Source organism: Rhinoraja longicauda, chromosome 5 (assembly GCF_053455715.1).
Source record: "Rhinoraja longicauda isolate Sanriku21f chromosome 5, sRhiLon1.1, whole genome shotgun sequence".
NCBI lineage: Eukaryota > Metazoa > Chordata > Chondrichthyes > Rajiformes > Arhynchobatidae > Rhinoraja > Rhinoraja longicauda.
The window spans coordinates 24,585,034-24,605,992 of NC_135957.1; the positions used below are offsets into that span (position 1 = coordinate 24,585,034).

The 20,959-nt window shown below is 42.3% G+C and overlaps 1 protein-coding gene across 8 annotated transcripts in view; it reads right to left on the minus strand.

The window, feature by feature from the left end:
- The window catches only part of LOC144593494 (signal-induced proliferation-associated 1-like protein 2), a 389,226-nt gene that overhangs the window by 32,973 nt on the left and 335,294 nt on the right, over positions 1 to 20,959 (minus strand). For all 8 annotated transcript variants that reach the window (XM_078399153.1, XM_078399151.1, XM_078399145.1 and 5 more), the window contains 2 exons: positions 6,605 to 6,824; positions 5,047 to 5,178 (listed from right to left, as the gene is read on the minus strand). In XM_078399153.1, coding sequence (XP_078255279.1) covers positions 5,047 to 5,178; positions 6,605 to 6,824 — 352 coding nt within the window. The remainder of the gene's footprint in view (positions 1 to 5,046; positions 5,179 to 6,604; positions 6,825 to 20,959) is intronic.

Sequence of the window (20,959 nt, forward strand, 5' to 3'; positions counted from 1 at the left end):
ACCACAAGGGGATCAGACTCGCAGAATTACAGTAGCATGTCTAAGTTTTGAATCCAGGTGCTAACTGGTAGATGTGTAGGAAACCCCTACTGTCAAGTGTCCATCTTGGGAGGTGGTTACAATGTTGACAGCCTGGAGTTGACACAGTCTGTCAATGTGAAGGCTGCTATCTGATATTATAATGCTAATCCATGGGTAACCTAGCATTGATTAACAGATGCTTATAGTCTCTGTGGTTAGTCTGGGCCAGGTGAGACTTCCATAGGGTCAGTCATGAATTGTTTGTGAGAGACAGACAACTTTGTGCAAAGTATATATTTTTAACTCATCTATCACGATGTTTACCTGACAACTGACTCTCACAGTTCAAAGCTTTTTGATGGTGCCAATTTTGCTCATGATTAGTTTTAACACGCAGATCCAAGGTGGGTACAAATCTATAGGAATGCACTGCTGTTAACGTAAGCTTTATTCATTTGTGTACCATGATACAAGCTGTACTTGATCCTGTACCAGTTCTCTTTCTGTCTGTTCCTGACAAACATTGCTTGATATTGCTTCATGGTGGTTGCAGGTTCTGAGATTTGTGTTTGTAGTCATTCAGACAGCGTGGAGTTCTTTGCAGAATCATGATAGTGTCAGATGGCGGCATAGCCAGAGACAATTTCAGTGTCTCCAGGACAGTTCTCAGCAGTAGATTGAGCTTTGGATTGACTCTCATTGTGTGCATTCCACATTGAATCAAAGTGTTCAACAATCAAAAGACCAGAACAAAGGCAAAAGCTCTTAATGCCATGCTTGCAGATTTGTGAATGACACCATTGTTTGTCTCTGCCTAGTCCTGCATGCCTCTGAAATGGGTCTGAAAGTCAGGAAACAGTCAAGGATCGTGTGACCATAGTTCTGGACTAGTCCTCAGAAGCTGACCTGTAATGTTCATCGGCAGTGTGACTGTCGATGTGCATTGCAATGCCACTTGAATTGCCGGCCTCAGGCAGCGTTTCTATTACTGGAAGGAGGATGTCCAACAACTAGACAGTTAATAAGTCACAGTTAGGAGCAATAACTGTAGACATGGGCATCTCTCCAATGAGGCTGGAAAGACAACTGGAGCTCCTTTTCTATTTTGGCCAACTAAGTAGCTTAAAATTCAGATGAGAAAGTGAATTGTTGGTCTAGCAGTTGTGCCTTAGTGTCAGAAGGCTGTTAGTTTAAACCTCACTTTACCCACAACCAATACTGTTGCAAGAGCAGAAATGGAGCTACATAGTGAAAATCATGATCCTTCGAAAGGTAATGGATGGAAAGTACAGGGCTTTAAAGCTTACCATCTCACCTTTTGACCATTTCACCATTGAAAGATTTGGAAGAAGTTGCAATTAAATTTTAAAAGCAAAAGTAGTGTTAACAAAAGCATACCTGAAACCAGTTATTCCATTGCCATGGCCTGTATCTCATTTATTTGCCTGCAATAGTCAGATATCTTTTACTTTTAAAGTCTATTGTAATATGCGCCTGACCATTGACCCTTACAATGCAAAGCTTTTTGATAGTACCAATTTTGCTCTTGATTATTTTTATTAACCAGATCTAAGGTAGATAGAAATTCACCAAGGCATAATCACTGTAAAAGCTGCTCACTTAAGTATTTTTCCCCCAATCTTGTGCAATGAAATAAGCTGCAGCATATGACTAATCCATGGCAACAATGAAAGAACAACCCTAGACTGCATGTAGTCAAGCATTATGTGATATGAATTGACATTCTGAATATACCCAGTACTACACAATGGAAAACCGAAATTATTCACTGCTTTTCATAACCTCTGAACACCCCAAAAGCACTCTATGGCCAATGAAGAAAATTTAAGTACAGCCACTTCTGGGTGCAATTTGGCCACACCAAGGCCACACAAAAAGCAAAATGATTAAAACCAGATATCCTATCTTTTAACAACGAGGATTGAGGGATATCTCCCTGCATTTCCTCGAAAATGGTGTCATGCAATCGTTTATATCCAGCTGAGAGAGCAGTTGGTGTTTTGATTTAACATCTCATCTAAAGGACTGTGCATTTGACAACACAATACACTATTATTCTGCAATGGAGCCTATGTTAGTATTGATTTTTGAGTGCAAGTCTCTCGAGTGGAACGAGTGCCGACAACCTGGCTTCGAGGCAAGATTGCCACTAACAGAAGTAAACCTGACACCATGCACTTCCCACACCACCACATTTGAAAATATTCTTTCAATCATTTTGCAGCAGCTCCTTGGAAAGTATAATTGAATTCATATTTTAATGATTAATTTCATTTCAACTAACTAGCCTATTTAAGGGTCCTCGTTTCTGAAAGCCCCACTGTATAGCCTCTTCGTGAAGTGAGCACAGGAAAATCACTGAACAGTACATAATCACGGTGCACTGGACAGAACAAATCCTTCACTGATCCAACCAGAAGCATATTTGACAGATACAGCATTACACTGGATTCTCCAGGAATTTGCAATTAATCTCCTGGGCACCGCTGCAAGCAACCTAGCGAGGAAATCAGGGGCATAATCTTTTTCATCATTTTCTTGAAATATTTTTTTCAAATATAAAAATATTGAGGTGGAGAAAGGATGCATGAGTGTGTGGGGCCTGAGGTTAATGATGATGCCTCCAGGAATACATGAATTAAGAGTTGGCAACTCCACTAAGAAATGATGAAAGAGGTGCATTTCTCCAGATGGCTTAACAAACTGATTGCACTATTAGGTGCGAAGCGATGCATTCTGGTGGGAAAGATAAAGAAGACATGATCTATGAATAAGAGGCTAAAAAGGATAAAGGAGTAAAAGGATGCAGGTGCATAAAGGAACTCAGTGAGTCAAGCAGCATTGGTGGCGGTGAAGGGATAGTCGATGTTTCCGGTCGAGACCCAGCATTAGTATTGAGAGTGTAGACGGAAGAGCGTACAGGGGACCTACACATTACGGCTGTTCGGGGAATGAAAATTCGTCATTACAGAATTCACAAATAAAATTCGCTCTCATAAACAATTTTTTTTCTTTCAAGCATACAACTTGGCTTTGCATTACAGAGAATCGTAAACAGACCATTTTCTAGGAACATAATCTCCCCATAATACGGGGGTTGCCTGTATATAGAAATAGAGGGAAGGGTAAAATAGAGACTGGTAGGTGATAAGTGGAACCAAGTGAGAGGGGGGGGGGGGGGGTAGAGAGAGAAGGTGGGCTGATGGAACCAGATAAGGAGGGGGTTAAATTTAGAGCTGGAGGTTGATGGGTGGAAATGGATAAAGAAGAAAATTGGAGAGATGGAAGGGGGGAGGTAGAGAGAGGCTAGAAGGTGATAAGTCGAAGCAGATATGAGAAGGATGGTGGGCAGCTGTAACCAGATGGTGGGAAGAGGAAGGAGAGTCTGAGGAAAAATAAATTATATGGATAGGTTTTGTTGAATAAGGGCAGATGAAACCGGGTGGCAGAGTGTAATGGGAGTGGGGGAAGAATGGAAAAGGTGAACAAGTGAGAAAGAACTTGGGTAGGTTGAGGGGAGTGGGAAAGAAACACAGGGGGTGTGGGTTATCTGAAACTGGAACATTCAATGTTCATATCCTTGGGTAGTAGAATACCCATGCAGAATATGACAGTCTGTTGTTCTCGTCTGCTTTTGGTCTCACTGTGGCATTGGAGAAGGCCATGGAGACAGGTGAGTGTGGGAAACAACCACAAAGCTCAAAATGGCCATTGTGGACAGCACAAATGCTCTGCAAAACAGCCGCCAACTCGGCACCAGTCTTGAAGAATGGTTCTTCACTTTAGATTATGAATGAATATGGATTGAAGAAATGGAGGCAAGGTAAAATAGAGTCACAAGAATGCTTCTGCGTCCTAGACCACATAGTTACCGGAAAGGTTTGGACAGATTAAGCCTTGTTGTACTCAAAAAGATCACAGATGCCCTGAGAGAGGTCTTTAAGTCAATGATATACACTGGAATTTGGAAGGATGAGAGGGGATCTTAAAGAAACATATAAGATTATTAAGGGATTAAACACACTAGAGGCTGGAAACATGTTCCCAATGTTGGGGGTCCAGAACCAGGGACCATAGTTTAAGAATAAGGGGTAGGCCATTTAGAACGGAGATGAGGAAAAACTTTTTCACTCAGAGTTGTGAATCTGTGGAATTCTCTGCCTCAGAAGGCAATGGGGGCGGATTCTCTGGATGCTTTCAAGAGAGGGTTAGATAGAGCTCTTAATGATAGCGGAGTCAGGGGGTATGGGGAGAGGGCAGGAACGGGGTACTGATTGTGGATGATCAGCCATGATCACGGTGAATGGCGGTGCTGGCTCGAAGGGCCGAATGGCCTACTCCTGCACCTATTGTCTATTGTCTATAAAAGGTTTAATTAATAGGGAATATATGGAGAACATATTTCCACTTCTGACAGAGTCCTGAACTGGCCATCTTAAATATAAGATAGCCATCAATAAAATTAAATATAAGCAGGAGAAACCTCTAGCCAGAAGAAAAGTGAGGATAAGTGAGGATAAGAAACCTGTAAGCACATGAAAGCATTGGGAAGATGAGTAGAAATGGTTATCGGAAACTGGTGATGAGCTTGAATGAAATAAAGATTCTGTCTTCTGTGTAGCAGAAAGACAGCTGGACTGAAAGATCTGTTCTGTGCAATTGCATCTACATTAGAAAATCCTTCCAATTATTTTGCATTTGAAACCAGTTTGTAACAGTAGTTCCTATGTTACGACAATCCTCCTAATTTAAAAGCTGTAATACTGTAGAAATCTGTAGAAAAGGAGATTTATGTTTATATTCTTGGAAACAGAATAATTTCCACAAAACCCAAATGGTGCCTTCTAATCTGATTTTGCATGTTTTTCAAGTGGGCTACAATTTTTATGTACTACAATTTACAAAGTGGTAAATCTATTTAGGCTACTGTTGTAAATGCCTAGGGACCAAATTGAAGATCCATCAGATCCACTGGTAGGTGCACAAATCACTTTTCTTTCTCACCTTCAAAAGCTCGTGCAGCATCTACAAGGTTTGACCAGTCTAAGCCAGAAGCGGTATCAGGAAGAGGCATCAAGCCAGGATCAGTGAACCTTGATTTATCCACAAGAGATCCATCAGAAAACCAGAACTCAGCTGCAAAGGGAAAGGAGAGAAAATGTTGCATATTATAACACACGCTACCAATTTCTATTCTTAAATTCTCAAGAATTTAAGACTACTACGTTCTGCTTTATGTTTTAGGCGTGCGTTGTCCAGGTCATCAGTGACAGATGGCAGATACTCTCCAATGAACTGTGTCCTTGGAACTGAAGCCATTCTCTGCACCACTTTCACAGAACAGTAGGCGACTGAAACTAAGTTTGTTGTGTGCTTCAGGGAATGTCATTGCTCATTTTTAATTCATTATTTTAAACGAAGTCGAGATTGTTTTGTCAGTAAAAAAATCTACCCTGTCCAATGAAACTCAACATGACATAACTCTGCAGACATAAAACATAACAGGAGCAGCCAATCAGCCACTTGAGCCTCCAAAATACTATTCAACACTCTCTACTACCCCGAATGGCCAGATGCACCCTTCAGTTAGAAGGCATTACACAGATTTCTCAAGTAACATAGTTAATGTTGATTTCTCACATGGACGTAGACCAGTCACTTATACAGTTAATCAGAAAGAGAAAACAGAGAGATCACTAATTTTCCTTGCCATGACAATGCAGGTAAAACCAGCATGGCTTCATTCATGTGTGCCCAGTGGGTGGGGAGGGAAAAAGAGGATTGCCAAGCAGACAGAAGTTAGTTTGATGTGCATTTCAGCTGTTCATTCCTTAGATGCAAAGATGGGGAATATTTTACTGTCTTCCTAACAAAGAGAGAGTCTCAGGGCAACTAGCAGTTTAGGAGACAATAGAAACACAATAGCACTAGGTTTAGTGCATGCACTTGGGTAGCTCAGGGCTCATCGTCTTGGACATAGGTGGGGAGGGATTGGACCAGGGGGGATAGGATGGAGCCGAGGTAGGTGGAAATTAATTCGGTGGGACATGAACAGGCAGAAACAATGGGTCTGTCAGGACAGTTCTGTTTGTGGATTTTAGGTAAAAGATAAAATCGGGCCGTGCGGAGCTGGGGAACGATAAGGTTGGAGGCTTTAGAGGGCAGGGAGCTGGACATGATGAGATCAGTAATGGTGTTTCAGAATAAGGCCTGGTGCTCATCTGTGGGATTATGGTCCAAGGATAAGTCGGAGGAGGTGTCTGAGAGTTGTCGCCTGACCTCAGTCCGGTAGAGGTCAGCGCACCAGACTTAATCAGGAGTGACCGAGGTCAGTGCTGCAAGCCTGACTCAGGTAGGTATTTAAGTAAGTTGATTATCCACCTACTGATTTGTTCTTGTGACAGTAGCTTCCTTGTAATGGTTGCAGTAAGTTTAGATCAGGCACAGGTTCTAACAATTTCACATTCACCACTGGGAAATCAGCATCACTGGAGATTATAAAGCACTATTTTAGATTGCATGATCTGTGATAAGGCATCTGTGATCTGTGCTATTTACTTACTTCGTAGACCGGAGGCAGACGGGCTGAGTGAGGCACGTGGGGGTAGGGTGTAGTGGTACGGTGGAGTGGTGCTGAATAGGATGTCATTTGGCAGTGCTTGTTCAAGCATCGAGCTTCGGGAGCTGTTGTATGAAGAGCCTCGACGGTTACTGCATATACTTTCATCTGAGAGAGTGCGATACAAGGACTTCCTTGGTGACAGGTTCGTAGAAACAGAAATCTTCATATCATAGGGAAAGAGGAAAGAGTAAAATTAAATATAATCAGTACTATTGATGTTGCATTACAATAGCATTGATTTTAGATTTAGAGATACAGCGCGGAAACAGGCCCTTCGGCCCAGCGATCCCCACACATCAACACTATCCTACACACACTAGGGACAATTTTTACATTTACCCAGTCAATTAACCTACATACCTGCACATCTTTGGAGTGTGGGAGGAAACCGAAGATCTCGGAGAAAACCCACGCAGGTCACGGGGAGAATGTACAAACTCCGTACAGACGGCGCCCGTAGTCAGGATCGAACCTGAGTCTCCGGTGCTGCATTCGCTGTAAGGCAGCAACTCTACCGCTGCGCCACCGTGCCCCCCAGTGTAAAGCAGTGAAGCATAATTTGAAGTACATCAAGAAGAAAATTGGGACTTTCCAACATCTCACTAAAGGATGTATGGTTTCCCCAGGTTAATGATCAACAAAGATCTCATTTTGTAATCAAGAGGCTATGGATTTAAGCCCTGCTCTACAACTACGTCCGTATAACCCGGCTGAGACAGTGAGGCACTGAGGAACGATGAGCAGTCAACAGTGTGGGACACTTTAGCAAGTCCTTGATGGATAACCACATAGGCACGTACACCAACACATTTTCGTCATTCCAATTCCTGGTATATTTTCAGTGCCATCCTTAATTAAGTCATGAAATGTATCATCAAGGCTAATAATGATTGAAGCACAAGCTAAGAAAATGTTTAAGAACAGATTGAAAATCTAATTGGAAGTGGAATTGAGAGATAAAGTAACAACGCAGCTACTACATACTGTACTACATGCAAAGGGTAAACAAAAAGGGCGGCACGGTAGCGCAGCGGTAGAGTTGCTGCTTTACAGCGAATGCAGCGCCGGAGACTCAGGTTCGATCCTGACTACGGGTGCTGCACTGTAAGGAGTTTGTACGTTCTCCCCGTGACCTGCGTGGGTTTTCTCCGAGATCTTCGGTTTCCTCCCACACTCCAAAGACGTACAGGTATGTAGGTTAATTGGCTGGGTAAATGTTAAAAATAAATAAATAAATAAATAAAAATAAAATAAAAAAATTGTCCCTAGTGGGTGTAGGATAGTGTTAATGTACGGGGATCACTGGGCGGCACGGACTTGGAGGGCCGAAAAGGCCTGTTTCCGGCTGTATATATATGATATGATATGATATGATATGAACAACATGCAGTCTTCCTGGATTTCAGTTTTGATGTCGTTCTTTGAATAAATGTTAAAGAAATTCCAGAGAATGTATCATCAGATCCAAAAAAATCTGGATGATGCTTTATAGAGATTGTTTGTGTCATTAGCTCATTAGCTAAACAATAATAAGATGATGATTTTTTTTCAACTGTTTTATGCAAGCGCAAATCCAAGCAAATCATTAAAAACAAAATTTTCCTCCCTTTCCCGGCTATGTACTTAGTTAAAAACTAATAATAACAATCTCGTCCCTTCATACTGCTGTGGTAATCAAGAAAGCACTGCAGCATATTTACTTCGTTAGGTGTCTAAGAAGATTTGGCATGTTCACAAGGATTTGCTTGAACTTCTACAGATGCACTTTAGAAAGTATATTCTGACGAGCAGCATCTCAGCCTGGTATGGCAACTACTCTTGAAAACGTGAACCTGCATGGAGTTGTGAACACAGCCCAGCCCATCACAGGCTCACCACTTCTTTCCATACGATACGATAGAACATTATTTATCCCAGGAGGGAAATTGATCTGCCAACAGTCATAAAAATACAAAATACATGAAACATGAAATTAAAGTGACGAGTGGAAACGATTGGGGATGTGCAAAGATTGGGGATGGGGGGAAGGGGGGTAGTCAGTCCGGATCGAACTTGGGTCTCTGGCACTACACGACAGAAGGGGGAGGAGTTGTACAGTTTGATAGCCACAGGGAAGAAGTATCACCTGTAGCGTTCTGTTCTGCATCTTGGTAGAACCAGTCTGTTGCTGAAGGTTCTCCTCAGCATGATCAGTGTGTCATGGAGCGGGTGAGCTGTATTGTCAATGATGTTCCGCAGTTTGAGGAGCATCCTCCCCTCCAAGTCCACCTCCCATTAATCCGATCCGCCCCCAGGATGGAGCAAGCCTTTCTGATGAGTTTGTTGATCCTTTTGGCATCTGCGGCCTTGGCCCTGCTGTCCCAGCACACGGCAGCCTAGAGGATGGCACTGGCTACCACCGATTGGTAGAACATCTGCAGCATCATACTGCAGACGTTGAAGGAGCGGAGCCTTCTCAAAAAGTACAGCCGGCTCTGTCCCTTCTTGTACCGGGCCTCAGCTTTCTTGGACCAGTCCAGTTTACTGTCCAGTTACACTCTAAGGTATTTGTACTCCCTCGAAAACTGCACATCCACACCCTTGATGGAGACAGGGCTCAGAGATGTTCCTCTCCTACTAAAGTCCACCACTGATTCCTTAGTCTTGTCAGTGTTAAGCTGCGGGTGATTCAGCCCACACCACTAACAAAGTCGTTAACTACACTTCTGTATTCAGTTTCCCATCTCTCACTGAATGCAGCCCACGATTGCAGAATAATCTGAAAACTTCTGCAGGTGGCTGGAGACCAAGTTATATCTGAAGTCCGAGGTGTAAATGGTGATATTGTATCGTATCATATGGAAAGAAGTGGAGAGCCTGTGATAGGCTGTGTTCACAACTCTATGCAGGTTCACGTTGTCAAGAGAAGGAAGGGAGGGAGGGAGGGAGTACCGTCCCCTGTGGGGCCGCTGTGTTGCTCACTACCATGTCCAGAAGACACAGTTCTGTAGCCTGACATATTGTGATCGTCCAGTCAGGTAGTTGGTGATCCAGGACACCAATGGAGCATCCACCCGCATCTTGTCAATTTGTTCCCTAGCAGTGCAGGCCGGATGGTGTTAAATGCACTGGAGAAGTAAAAAAAACATGACTCTCACGATGCTTCCAGGTGAGCATAGGAATGATGGAGCAGTTGTATGATGGCGTCCTCAACCCCCTTCTTTGTTGGTAAGCAAATTGCAGGGGCTTCATGATGTGTGAAGTCAGCGCCACTGGTCTGTAGTCATTGGAGGAGCTGGGGCGCATCCTCTTTGGTACAGGAACCAGGCAGGATGTCTTCCACATCACAGGAACCCTCTCCAGGCTCAGGTTGAAGATAGGCTGGAGTACGCCGCACAACTGGCTGGCACATGCCTTGAGTACCCTAGGGCTGACACCATCGGGACCCGTGGCTTCTGTGGATCCGTGGATCGGGATCCAGTCCATCTTCATGGTGCGTTGCATTAGCAAGGCTGGAAGTATTATCAAGAATGCCTGCCACCCTGGCCATTCCCTTTTCTCTCTTTTGGGAGAGATGTAGGAGCTTGAAAGCCCAGATGTCCAGACTTAACAACTTCTTCAACACTGCACTCAGATGGCTCCTCTTTCCCATTTCCTTCCTGGAGATGCCGTCACATACTCGTACTCTTAACTCTACCTTGTTCGGTTATTCTATTATTGCACATTTATTTTGTCATCGCTTCATATTGCATTGCAAGCTTTGCACCAATTTTTTCTGTTTTGCATTCTTCATGTTTTTTTTGTTGTATCTGTCATTACCATCTGGACTGTTTACTCTATGAGCTTCATGCAGACAAGGATTTTCATTGCACCCTGGTGTATATGACAAACTAATCTGAATTTGAAATGTTAATATTTCAATTTTTCATGAAGGGTCTCCATTCTAAAACAATGTCTGCATATCTAGCCACAGATATTCATCTCCTGAATATTTCCAGCATTTTTATTTAGCATTTATCAGACTACTTCTCAACAAAAAATACAGAATCTTATGTTAACAATGACCAGCAAGTCTATACTGTCTAGGCTTCTTATGCTGGCTGTGTACAATATACACGCACTGCACCACTAATTTAAATAGAACTGTCAGCCTTCAAGCTCCTTTGCAATCTCTGAAGAGTGTGGTAATCCCACTGACATCTGAAATTTGGAGATGGGGAGGTGGAGAGCAGAGAAGAGGCGGTGATGTGTGCCGATCGACATGCTACTTATACTGAGAAATGCTCAGCATAATGTCTTATAGCAGATTTTCTGAGTAACTAATTATATATTACACTGTTGCTAAAATCTTGATAAAAATCAAATAAAGCTTTTGAAACCTAATGACAGTGATGGCTCCCAGGAAAACGTGAGGCCAGCAGCCCTGGCAACATTTATTAAGATATTTCCCTGCTTGATTTTAATATGAAATGACTTTATTTTAATATCATGCCTTTCTGAATTGATTAACAGCATGTGATATATAGCCTTATTTAGATAACAAAGCTTTAAGGATTTTGGAAAAGAAGAAAGCTCCATCAGTGGGCTGTTGGTACTTCAGCCATTCCACCCCATTATGATTGGATTTTCTATATTTATTTGTGCATTCTGCATTCAAGACACGCAGATCTTAGATACTGTATTTTTATAGCCTCATTTAATGCTCCTATCTACTGTTAGTTTCCAATCTTTCCTCCACTAAATTTAATTAATTCCCCCCGTACTCATGTCTAATAGAAATTCTCTCCTGTTGGAGATTCTTCGGTCACTGCCCAACCAAAGTGGCACTTTAGTGAGGTTGCAGTTTCCCTCTCATTGTCACCTGCCACCATCAACTGACAAGCAACAATCCTGGTCATGGAGGTGGCCTGGGTTGAAGGTGTGACGAGGCACCATTTGCTGTCTTGTGATAACAAGCCAATTAAGTGTTTTGCTGCATTCTGTCTCCACATGCAAGAGTTCTTTCTTTCCCATTGCCTACTTGACCAGTAACTCTGTTATTAAAGACAGGATTGCTCTTTGTCAAGGTGGGAATGTGGGTGGTCTTTGAAGTCAGAGCACCACTTCACACGGAAGTTGTTTCCTGCTACTACAAATATGCTGAAAATGGATTATTAAGGAATTCCAATTTTATTCTGCCTGCGGACACATAGGCCTCAGTTCAATTTAACTATGCAATCCCCCTAGACTTGTCCAAAACACATATTGCAGACAAAATGGGTGGGCAACTAAGTATGTTAAGTCCATTAAAAAAAAATCATGACCTTCCATCTTTTCTAACATTGGAAACTTGCCTGAAGGAGTACACTGAAAAACATTCAGCACAAGACTTTCATTTGTTGCAGTTCTCCTCCCTTTGGAAATGGTTTGCAATTGAAGTGAGATACCCTGGAAAATTTACATGTCTACGCTTTCTTGCTGCTCCACATTGTAATTCATCACCTGCAGGTCCAGGGCAGGTGCACAAGTGATGTATCCGCAGTACCTGTCTAGCCACCACACTAGGGTTGTAAGCACGCCAAGGCAGCCGACAAGAGGTGGTTCTGAGGTGGAATCGTTAACTGCTAGAGTTCCACTCAGGTGGATTTTCATTTGATGGTGTGTTTTGTCAGGTTTGTCAAGAGGATAGATGAACTTTTATCAGGAATTCTGACCAGCTGAGAAAATAATCAAATCCCTAAAACTAGAATTGCCAAAGGATTTAGTTAATTCAAATTGAAGTTGCAACATAAGAGTTGGGGTGGAATGTTTTATAGTTACATTGAAATTACCATGGAGAAGGGGGGGGGGGGGGGCAGTTATACCATAAGATATCCTCTCAAATCCCATTTATTGGTCTTCCCCTGCATCCTTTAATTCTTTGCCTTTTAAGTATTTCATGTCATGTCTTCTAAACCACATACTAAGGCATTCAAAAACATAATTGTTCGAAAGAAATATTTCTGTTTTCTTAATTTCTATTTCTTCATACCTGTTTTCCTCGTAATTTCACTGTTTTGCCTTCCGTACCCAATTAAAAGTTTTAGACACAAGGAACTGCAGATGCTGGTTTTCAGAAACAAAACAAAGTGCTGGAGCAACTCAGCCAGTCAAGCAGCATCCCTGGAGGATGTGGGTAGGTGAAGAAAGGTCGGTGTGGGAATGAGAGTTAAAATGATTAGCAACTGGGAGATCCAGCAGATTTAGGCAGACCGAGTGTATGTGTTTGGTGAAATGGTCGCCTTGTTTATGCTTGGTCTCGCCGATGTAAAGGAAGCCACATGGGGAGCTCTGAATGCAATAGATGATGTTATAGGAGGTGCATTAGAACCCCCCGGTTGCAAACCACTTTAACCCCTTCCCATTCCCCACCGACCTTTTTTGTCCCTGACCCCTTCATTTCGAGAGTGAGGCCGCACGCAAACTGGAAGAACAGCACTTCATATTCCGCTTGGATAGCTTATAAACTTATGTATTTTAGATAACTGGCACCCCTTTCAGATAACTGGCACCCCTTTCAGATAACTGGCACCCCTTTCAGATAACTGGCACCCCTTTCAGATAACTGGCACCCCTTTTTTCCGCCCCTTCCCTGTGACACATCCAACTGTGCAACCATTTCTCCCATTATCCTGCCCCCCTCCACTCTCCCATCCCCTTCCACTAATATCACTTTCTCTGGCTTCATATTTCACTCATCTTCTCTCCTTATTTTACATCCTTTTGTCTCCTTTTTATTTCCAGCTTTTTCTACCCAACTGCCAATCGAAACCTTCCTCACCTGCATCCATCTACCTGTCACTTGTCAGGATTTCTCCCACCCCCACCTCTTTTTCATCTTTCTCCCCTCTATTACAATCAGTCTGAAGAAATGTTCCAACCCAAAATATCCATATTCTCCAGAGATTCTGCCTGACCTGCTGAGTCACTCCAACAATTTTGTGTTTTTATTCTCTTAAAACTTAAGAAAATTTCCTTCCGGGTCCTTTCATCTTGTGTATTCCACTGAAAGGAAACTGAATTTACTACCTAGGCAAACCTTGTGCAGAGGGATATTTCTGAAGTTAACATTTCATCTTACTAAATATATAAATGAGAGGTTTGATCATTGAAACAAGCCACAAGCAGCTAAATTTTACCAATAATGAATTGAGCTTTTAGACTGATTGTAGTAGGGGGGGTGAAAGATGAAAAAGACCAAGTCTTGCAAAGTTTGGCAAGTGCTGCTTAGACTATTATATAGCAATCTACTTCTGGAACCTTGGCCAATTTTCCTTTCCCTGTCCAAGGAACAGAAAAAAATCTGTCACTGGTCAAACTGAGATCAGAATCAAGAATCTGATAGGGATATGAAAGCAGCAGTACAAACACAATGAAGAAGGGTCTCGACCCAAATCGTCATCTAATCCTTTTCTCCAGAGATGCTGCCTGACACGCTGAGTTATGCCAGCCAATTGTGTCCATCTTCGGTGTAAACCAGCATCTGCAGTTCCTTCCTACACATACAAACACACATCTTTCTTTCTTTTTAGAAAACACCTTGCTGTGATGGAACGCCACCAACCGCTCTCCTGAGCAAGGGGACGCCAATTACAAACTGCTGTCCGCTTTTACATCTGAGCTATACCCTTCCAGTAATATCATAAACAGAGGAAGAGCTTCTTTCCAGCAGGTGGTAGAGTCTAGGGTGGATAAGCCCAGCTCCTCATATCATTCATGCACCTTCTTGCAACTGGCTAGCAAAGAATTCCTGTCCAACACGAGTAGACGCGAGCGAGAGTTGGGGTTGATGAAAAGCTGTTAAGAAACAATCATAACAAGAGACTATCCTCCATGACCCCAGTTTGCAGGTTAAAGTATTAACTTTATAAAGTTATAAAGTTTATAAAGTTCCCTGTACCACTTTGCAAGATCATTTTTTAAGGTGAATCCTATTTCTTCAGACGATCTTACACTCTTGAAGAGAGAGGGAGGCTTTGTTCCTTACAATATCTGGTGTGGTAACATGACAAAAATATGAACAAAGTACTTCTTACTGGTAAAGAGTTGGGACTTGAAACGTCAACTCTGTTTCTCTTTCCACAGATGCTGCCTGACCTGCTGAGTGTTTGTAACATTTTGTTTGTATTTCACTCATTGCTGTTTCAGCTTATCTGATGCAGCATCTTTTCCCTTTTGAAGTAGACTTAAAAAGATCAATTAACAACAGGTTTACCTTGGATTAGTGGTTTAATTTTTCACTGAGACTCTGCCCCCCCCCCCCCCCACCCCATCCCCTTTCCCAGTCTTGTAAGGTTTATTGTCCTGAGAACAAAGATTTTTGGATCAATATGTAATTTTCAAACTTAATTCAAAACAGAGCTTCAGATTGGAAAGAGGAACTTCCATTTATTTGGGTCAAATGTACATCTCCAACTGCATTAGGATCTTTTCTGGGCCAAATTCAATTTTGTTGTTCTCTGAATGGACGGAAGCATTCTCTATTTATAGAATAAATTTACTGCACTACTTTCAGAACAAGGCCAGCAGTGAAACAAGGCTGACATCCTGACTTGTACAACATGTATTTTGTCCGTTGCTGGGCTGCTGTTGCTGGAGGGGATGGGTTTTCCTAAAAATAGTAAACCTGGCTTTAACTCCAGAAGTACCACAGTGGAAAAAAAACGACTGAGAATAAATGGACTGGATAAAAATATCACGGATTTGCATGAAAGCCCTGCATGATGCTGGTTTTCAACTATCCATCAAACAATCCGCTTCTTAATCATGCTTTTACCATACTTCTCCGGTAAATAAAGGAAATAAAGGAAATGCTAAAAATTTCAAAAAAACCCTGAAAATGCTGGAAAGACACAACAAGGTGGGTAGCTGAAACTGCTCAAAAAGATGTTTGAAGAAAATATTGAAAGAAATAGGCTGGACATTGAGGGCGATCTTGACTGAGGTGCGGAAGTCAAAGAGGTTGAAGGAGGGACCATGAGATCTGGATACCTCGAGACATGGCTGACAATCATGGAGCAGGAGAGGGGCCAGAATTGTGAAATACAGAACTACCATAAAAATAGTTGCGTTTTTCATTAAAATCCTTCTAACTTCAGGATGGGCCACTTTGTCCTCTGATTTATACAGCATACTGCAGGTGCGATAGCATGCTCCTTGGCTCCCTCCCTGAATGCTTTAATCTAAGGTTGGGAATCTTGTTAGCATCTATACGTGTCCTGAGTCGATATCAGCTTTTTCAACCACCCTCTATTTAAGGACAGATTTAATCACAGAATCAAACATGGGCAGTGAGTAGGAGAGTGGTGAACTGCCTGCACACTGTGCCAGTTCTCCAAAGCACCAGCTTTGCTGAGGGCACACAGGAACTTGCTAATACTGAGTCTTTCTAACAGCATGAACATCAAAAAGATCAAGGACACACATTTTTTTAAAAAAGCTCAACAGAATAAATTAAATTTGAAAGAGAATAAAAATGCATTAAAAATCTATTTCATGACTCCAGGATATCCCTAAACGCTTTACAGAGAATGGAATACATGACACACAACATTGAATTTGCATAAAGCAAGTTTAACAGAAAACAGTCAGATAAATGACCAGATAATGTGTTTCAGTGATGCTGACTGAGATAGATGATTGCCAAGGACACCATGGGTAACACTTTACTTTTCTTTGAAACAGTGTCTTGTGTCATTGCCCACATGCGCAGGACTTTGATTCAACACTGCAGTATTGCACTGGAAGAGGAAAAATTGATTGTGTCCAAATGCTATCAATGGTACACTCCAAGGAGCAGGAATACGTGCTATGGGACACACTGAAGCTCTGTGCAGCCAATGCAAAGGCTCTGTGGAGAAGGACCAGTCTCGGGTGCTGCCCTTACTAAACACCAAGAGGCTAGGCCTTGTGTAACAGCCTTTAAAACACTTCATTTATGCATTGTTTTAAGAAGAAACATAAGATCTGCATATGTTTTGTCAGAGAATGCAAAGACTTCTACTGATTGTATTTACTGTATATATATATATATATATATATATATGAGATTAAAAAATGGATTGCATTCACTGGATATAATGTGCAGATTTCCAAAGAAATGTGGTAGTTGTACCCAATGTAGCCCTTATCACGACGGTCACCTTTGTGAGTGGCAGCATCAGCCTGCATATCGAGCCCGAGCAGGCAAAAAGCAAGTGTCACTACATCACCTGGGCCGGCACAGTGGCGCAGTGATAGAGTTGTTGCATTACAGTGCCAGAGTCCCAGGTTCGATCCCTGACTACGGGTGGTGCAGTCTGTACGGAATTTGTATGTTCTATCCCCGCGACCGCATGAGCTTTCTCCAAGTGCTCCGGTTTTCTTCCGCACTCTAAAGATGTACAGGTTAGTAGGTTAATTGGCTTTGGTAAGTTGTTCAAAATTGTCCCTAGTGTGTGTAGGTTAGTGTACTGGGTGATCACTGGTCAGCGCGGAATCAGTGGGCTGAAGGGCCTATTTCTACACTTTATCTGTACACTCTAAACTACGTGCTGAGGATCTATCCATGGCATTGAGAAGGATGGGCCTGGCTTCGTTGCCATTCAACACTTCATTCATTTGGACTGTACTGCACCTGCTGTCCCTCACAGACATTTTTCTACAGAAAGGAGAGGCATTGGTATACATGGAATGACCTTAAGAGTTCTAAATGAGAAGGAGATGGTGGATCTTGTGGTTTGGCACAAAGTCACCTGCCTGAACTATCAATCACTAAGACTTTGTTTTTCTGGAGGAGGGAAGGGCTTTCATCCATTGCCAGAGTCTCAATACAATTGAATGCTTCCCTCAAGGTATCTGTCTTGTGATGAGACAGATCAACCACATCTTTGTGACTGTATTTTTGCCAACGTCTGAAGGGGATGCAGTGGTCTTTGTGAGTGGTTCTTCCTGAGCAACTGCCTTGTGCAGGACTCTGTGATCTAGCAGTTGTTCACTGGAATGCACACAGAGATAAACAATGACCTGCTGGAAGATCATCATCTTGGTGAAAGATGCACTGTGAGCTGCCCGAAACGTGCTCAATCTTCTAGTTCAAGGAGATGTCCGTAAGGGAATGCTGCCAACTGCTACATGTCATCGTGTTGGCATGCACTGAAGCTCGGTCCAGCCAGTGCAATGTCTTTGTGGGGAAGGGACATAGTTTAGGGTCCTACCACCACTCAACACTGAGGGGCGTGGCCCCGTGTAAAAGCCTCGCAAACTTTACCAATGGAATATTCAGGGATGATACATTACTTACACATTGTAAGTTGACTGAACTGCTTGACGCAGAGAACAAAGATGATGATAGGTCAAGATTGTAGACACAAAGTGCTAGCATAACTCAGCAGGTTAGGCAGTATCTCTGGAGTATCTGAACTGACCTGAAACGTCACCTATCCTTTTTCTCCAGGGATGCTGTCTGACTCTCCAGTAATTTGTGTCTATCTTTGATATAAACCAGTATCTGTAGTTTTCTGTTTCTATATAGGTCTTGATTGTATTAGGTTTAGGCTTTCTATATTTTTAATCAAGAATGTTTACTTTTGAAAAAAAAAAATTGGTATCACTGAAACTTTCAGCACAGACTGATGGTAAGACTTGGCTGATGGTAAGAGTCCTGGCGGTCAGATTCTCACTGTATTTCTGGAGTCTCAGCACCACTGCAGAAGCTGTGGTGGGGATGAAACCCTTACCCATCTCTTTCTGGAATGGATGATTGCCGAGAAAATCTGGAAAGGAATGCTGTGGTTTTTGTTGAAGTTACTCTGTGCTTTGCAAGCTGCTCTCATAGACACATGCCGAGACAAACACCTAGGGCTGCTGGAGGTTTTCCAAAAAGGTGCAAGATGCCCCCTAAACAGCCCGAAACCTGCTGGTCTTCCAGTGCAAAGATCTGTCTGTGACTAAATACTGCTGACTGGCACATTCCAAGGTCTCGATTGCATGCTGTGGAATGGTGTGAAGCTTTGTGCAGCTGCCACAAAGGTCCTGTGTGAAATGTCACTGTTTTAAGGCCCACCCACTACTGCGCACTGAGAACCTGGAAACTGTGTCTTCAACCTTCAACCTTTTCTTCAAATGTATGACAACTGAAATTGATATCATGTGGGCTCAATATTAATGGAATGAAATGGCGTGTACTGAGGATGGCAACATACCAATGTCACATACAAATGGAAAAGGAATGGCATTTACAAATTTATTTCCCAAAATATATTTTTGAAAAGAAAATACCTTTCTCTAGGGTGGAACTTGAATCGATCATCTTATGAATGAAATAGTGGAAAGCTATCACTGAGGCAGATGTGACACATTATAAGACATAGGAACAGAATTAGGCCATTCGGCTCATCGAGTCTGCTCTACCATTCGATCATGGCTGATCTATTTTTGCCTCTCAACCCCATTCTTCCGCCTTCCCCCACAACCTTTGATGTCCTTATTAATGAAGAACCTGTCAATCTCCATTTAAAAAATATCCAATGACTTGGCCTCCACAGCCGTCCGTGACAATGAATTCCACAAATTCGCCACCCTCTGGCTCAAGAAATTCCTCCTCCATTCCAAAGGTACGTCTTTTTATTCTGAGGCTGTGCCTAGACCCTCTCCCACGCCTCCTCAGATAAGGGGCTCAAGACTGCTCACCATATTCTAATTTTTACCATCCAGATCATTAACATACAACGTGAAAAGTAGCGGACCCAACACCGACCGTGCAGTACACTGCTAGTCACCAACAGCCAACCAGGAAAGGCTCCTTTTATTCCCACTCTTTGCCTTCTTCCAGTCACCCACTCTTCTATCCATGCTAGTACCTTGCCTTATCTTGCCTTAATACCACGGGGTCCTATCTTGTTTTGCAGCCTCACATGCGGGCCTTATCAAAGGCCTTCAAAAATCTAAGTAAACAACATCCACTGACTCTACTTTGTCTATTCTGCTTGTTACTTCCTCAAAAAATGTCAATAGATTTATCAGGCAAGATATCTCCTTAAGAAAACCATGCTGACCAGCCTATTTTATCAAGTGCTTCCAAGTAACTCCAAGTGCCCTATATTATAGCTTCCTCACACTCATCATCAAATCAATTTAATTAACAGTAGGAAGTAACTGCAGATGCTGGTTTAAACCGAAGAAATACACAAAATGCTGGAGTTTCTCCAGCATTTTGTGTCTATCTTCAATTTAATTAACACCCCACCCTACTCCCAAGTCAGTTATACAGTGAAGGGAGAAAAATAAAATTATGAAAGTCAAACACTAAGCAAAATAAATGACAATAATTTCCAAACTGATATTAATCAGGCGACACAATATCCAAGATTAAAAGTTTCTCCTGCACACATTCAACAATTTTGTATTCCATTTAAACAATTACTGTAAACTCTAATAATCAGCTATCTGATTTTTCAGAAATCACGATGGTTCAGCATCTGGTCCATCCGATTCTGCTTCCTTTACTTCCTTTCAACTCATTTGGGCCCCTGTATAGAAGCATGACATGACAACCATTAATAAGACTGCCCAGGTCCTGGAAATATCAGTGGAAATAATTTACAGCTAGTTGTGCCTCACTCACTTCATTCTTATGACCGAGGGTAACTCTCAAGATTTGAGTGCAAAAGAGTAAGGATGTTCCTCTGCACAGCACTGACTGAGCTTGACACTGTAAGAGATTCCATTGTTGGGATTAGTTGAGCATGGGAACAATCTTTGGTCTTGTTGTCAATATTTATCCTTTATCTAGTACTACTAAAACCCATCAACTGGTTTTGAATATCCTGTTGTGTAGGAAGAAACTGCAGATGCTGGTTTACACTGAAGATAGATACAAAATGCTAGAGTAACTCAGCAGGTCAGGCAGTATCCCTGGAGAGAAGGAATGTGTGATGTTTCGGGTCGAGACCCTTTATCCTGTTGCTCGTGGCAGTGTAATTCCAGGGTATCCTAGCATTCTGGCCAGGCTACTGGACTGGCAGAGATCTAGAGCATTGATTCATAGGAGAGTTCAAATTCCACCACAGCAGCTGGAGAATGAGTTTAATAATTAAATAAATCTGTATTTAAAAAAACAGTATCGGTAAGGAAGCTACAGGTTTATCATTAAAACCCATTTGGTTCACCCGGGAAGGAAATCTGCTCTCGCTCGCCAGTCTGATGTAGAAATAACTACAGGCTGACCAATGTGATTGACTCTAAACTATTGCTTCCATTCTAAAGCAATTAGGGATGGACATGAAATACTGATATTACCAGTGGCACCCATTGAATGAA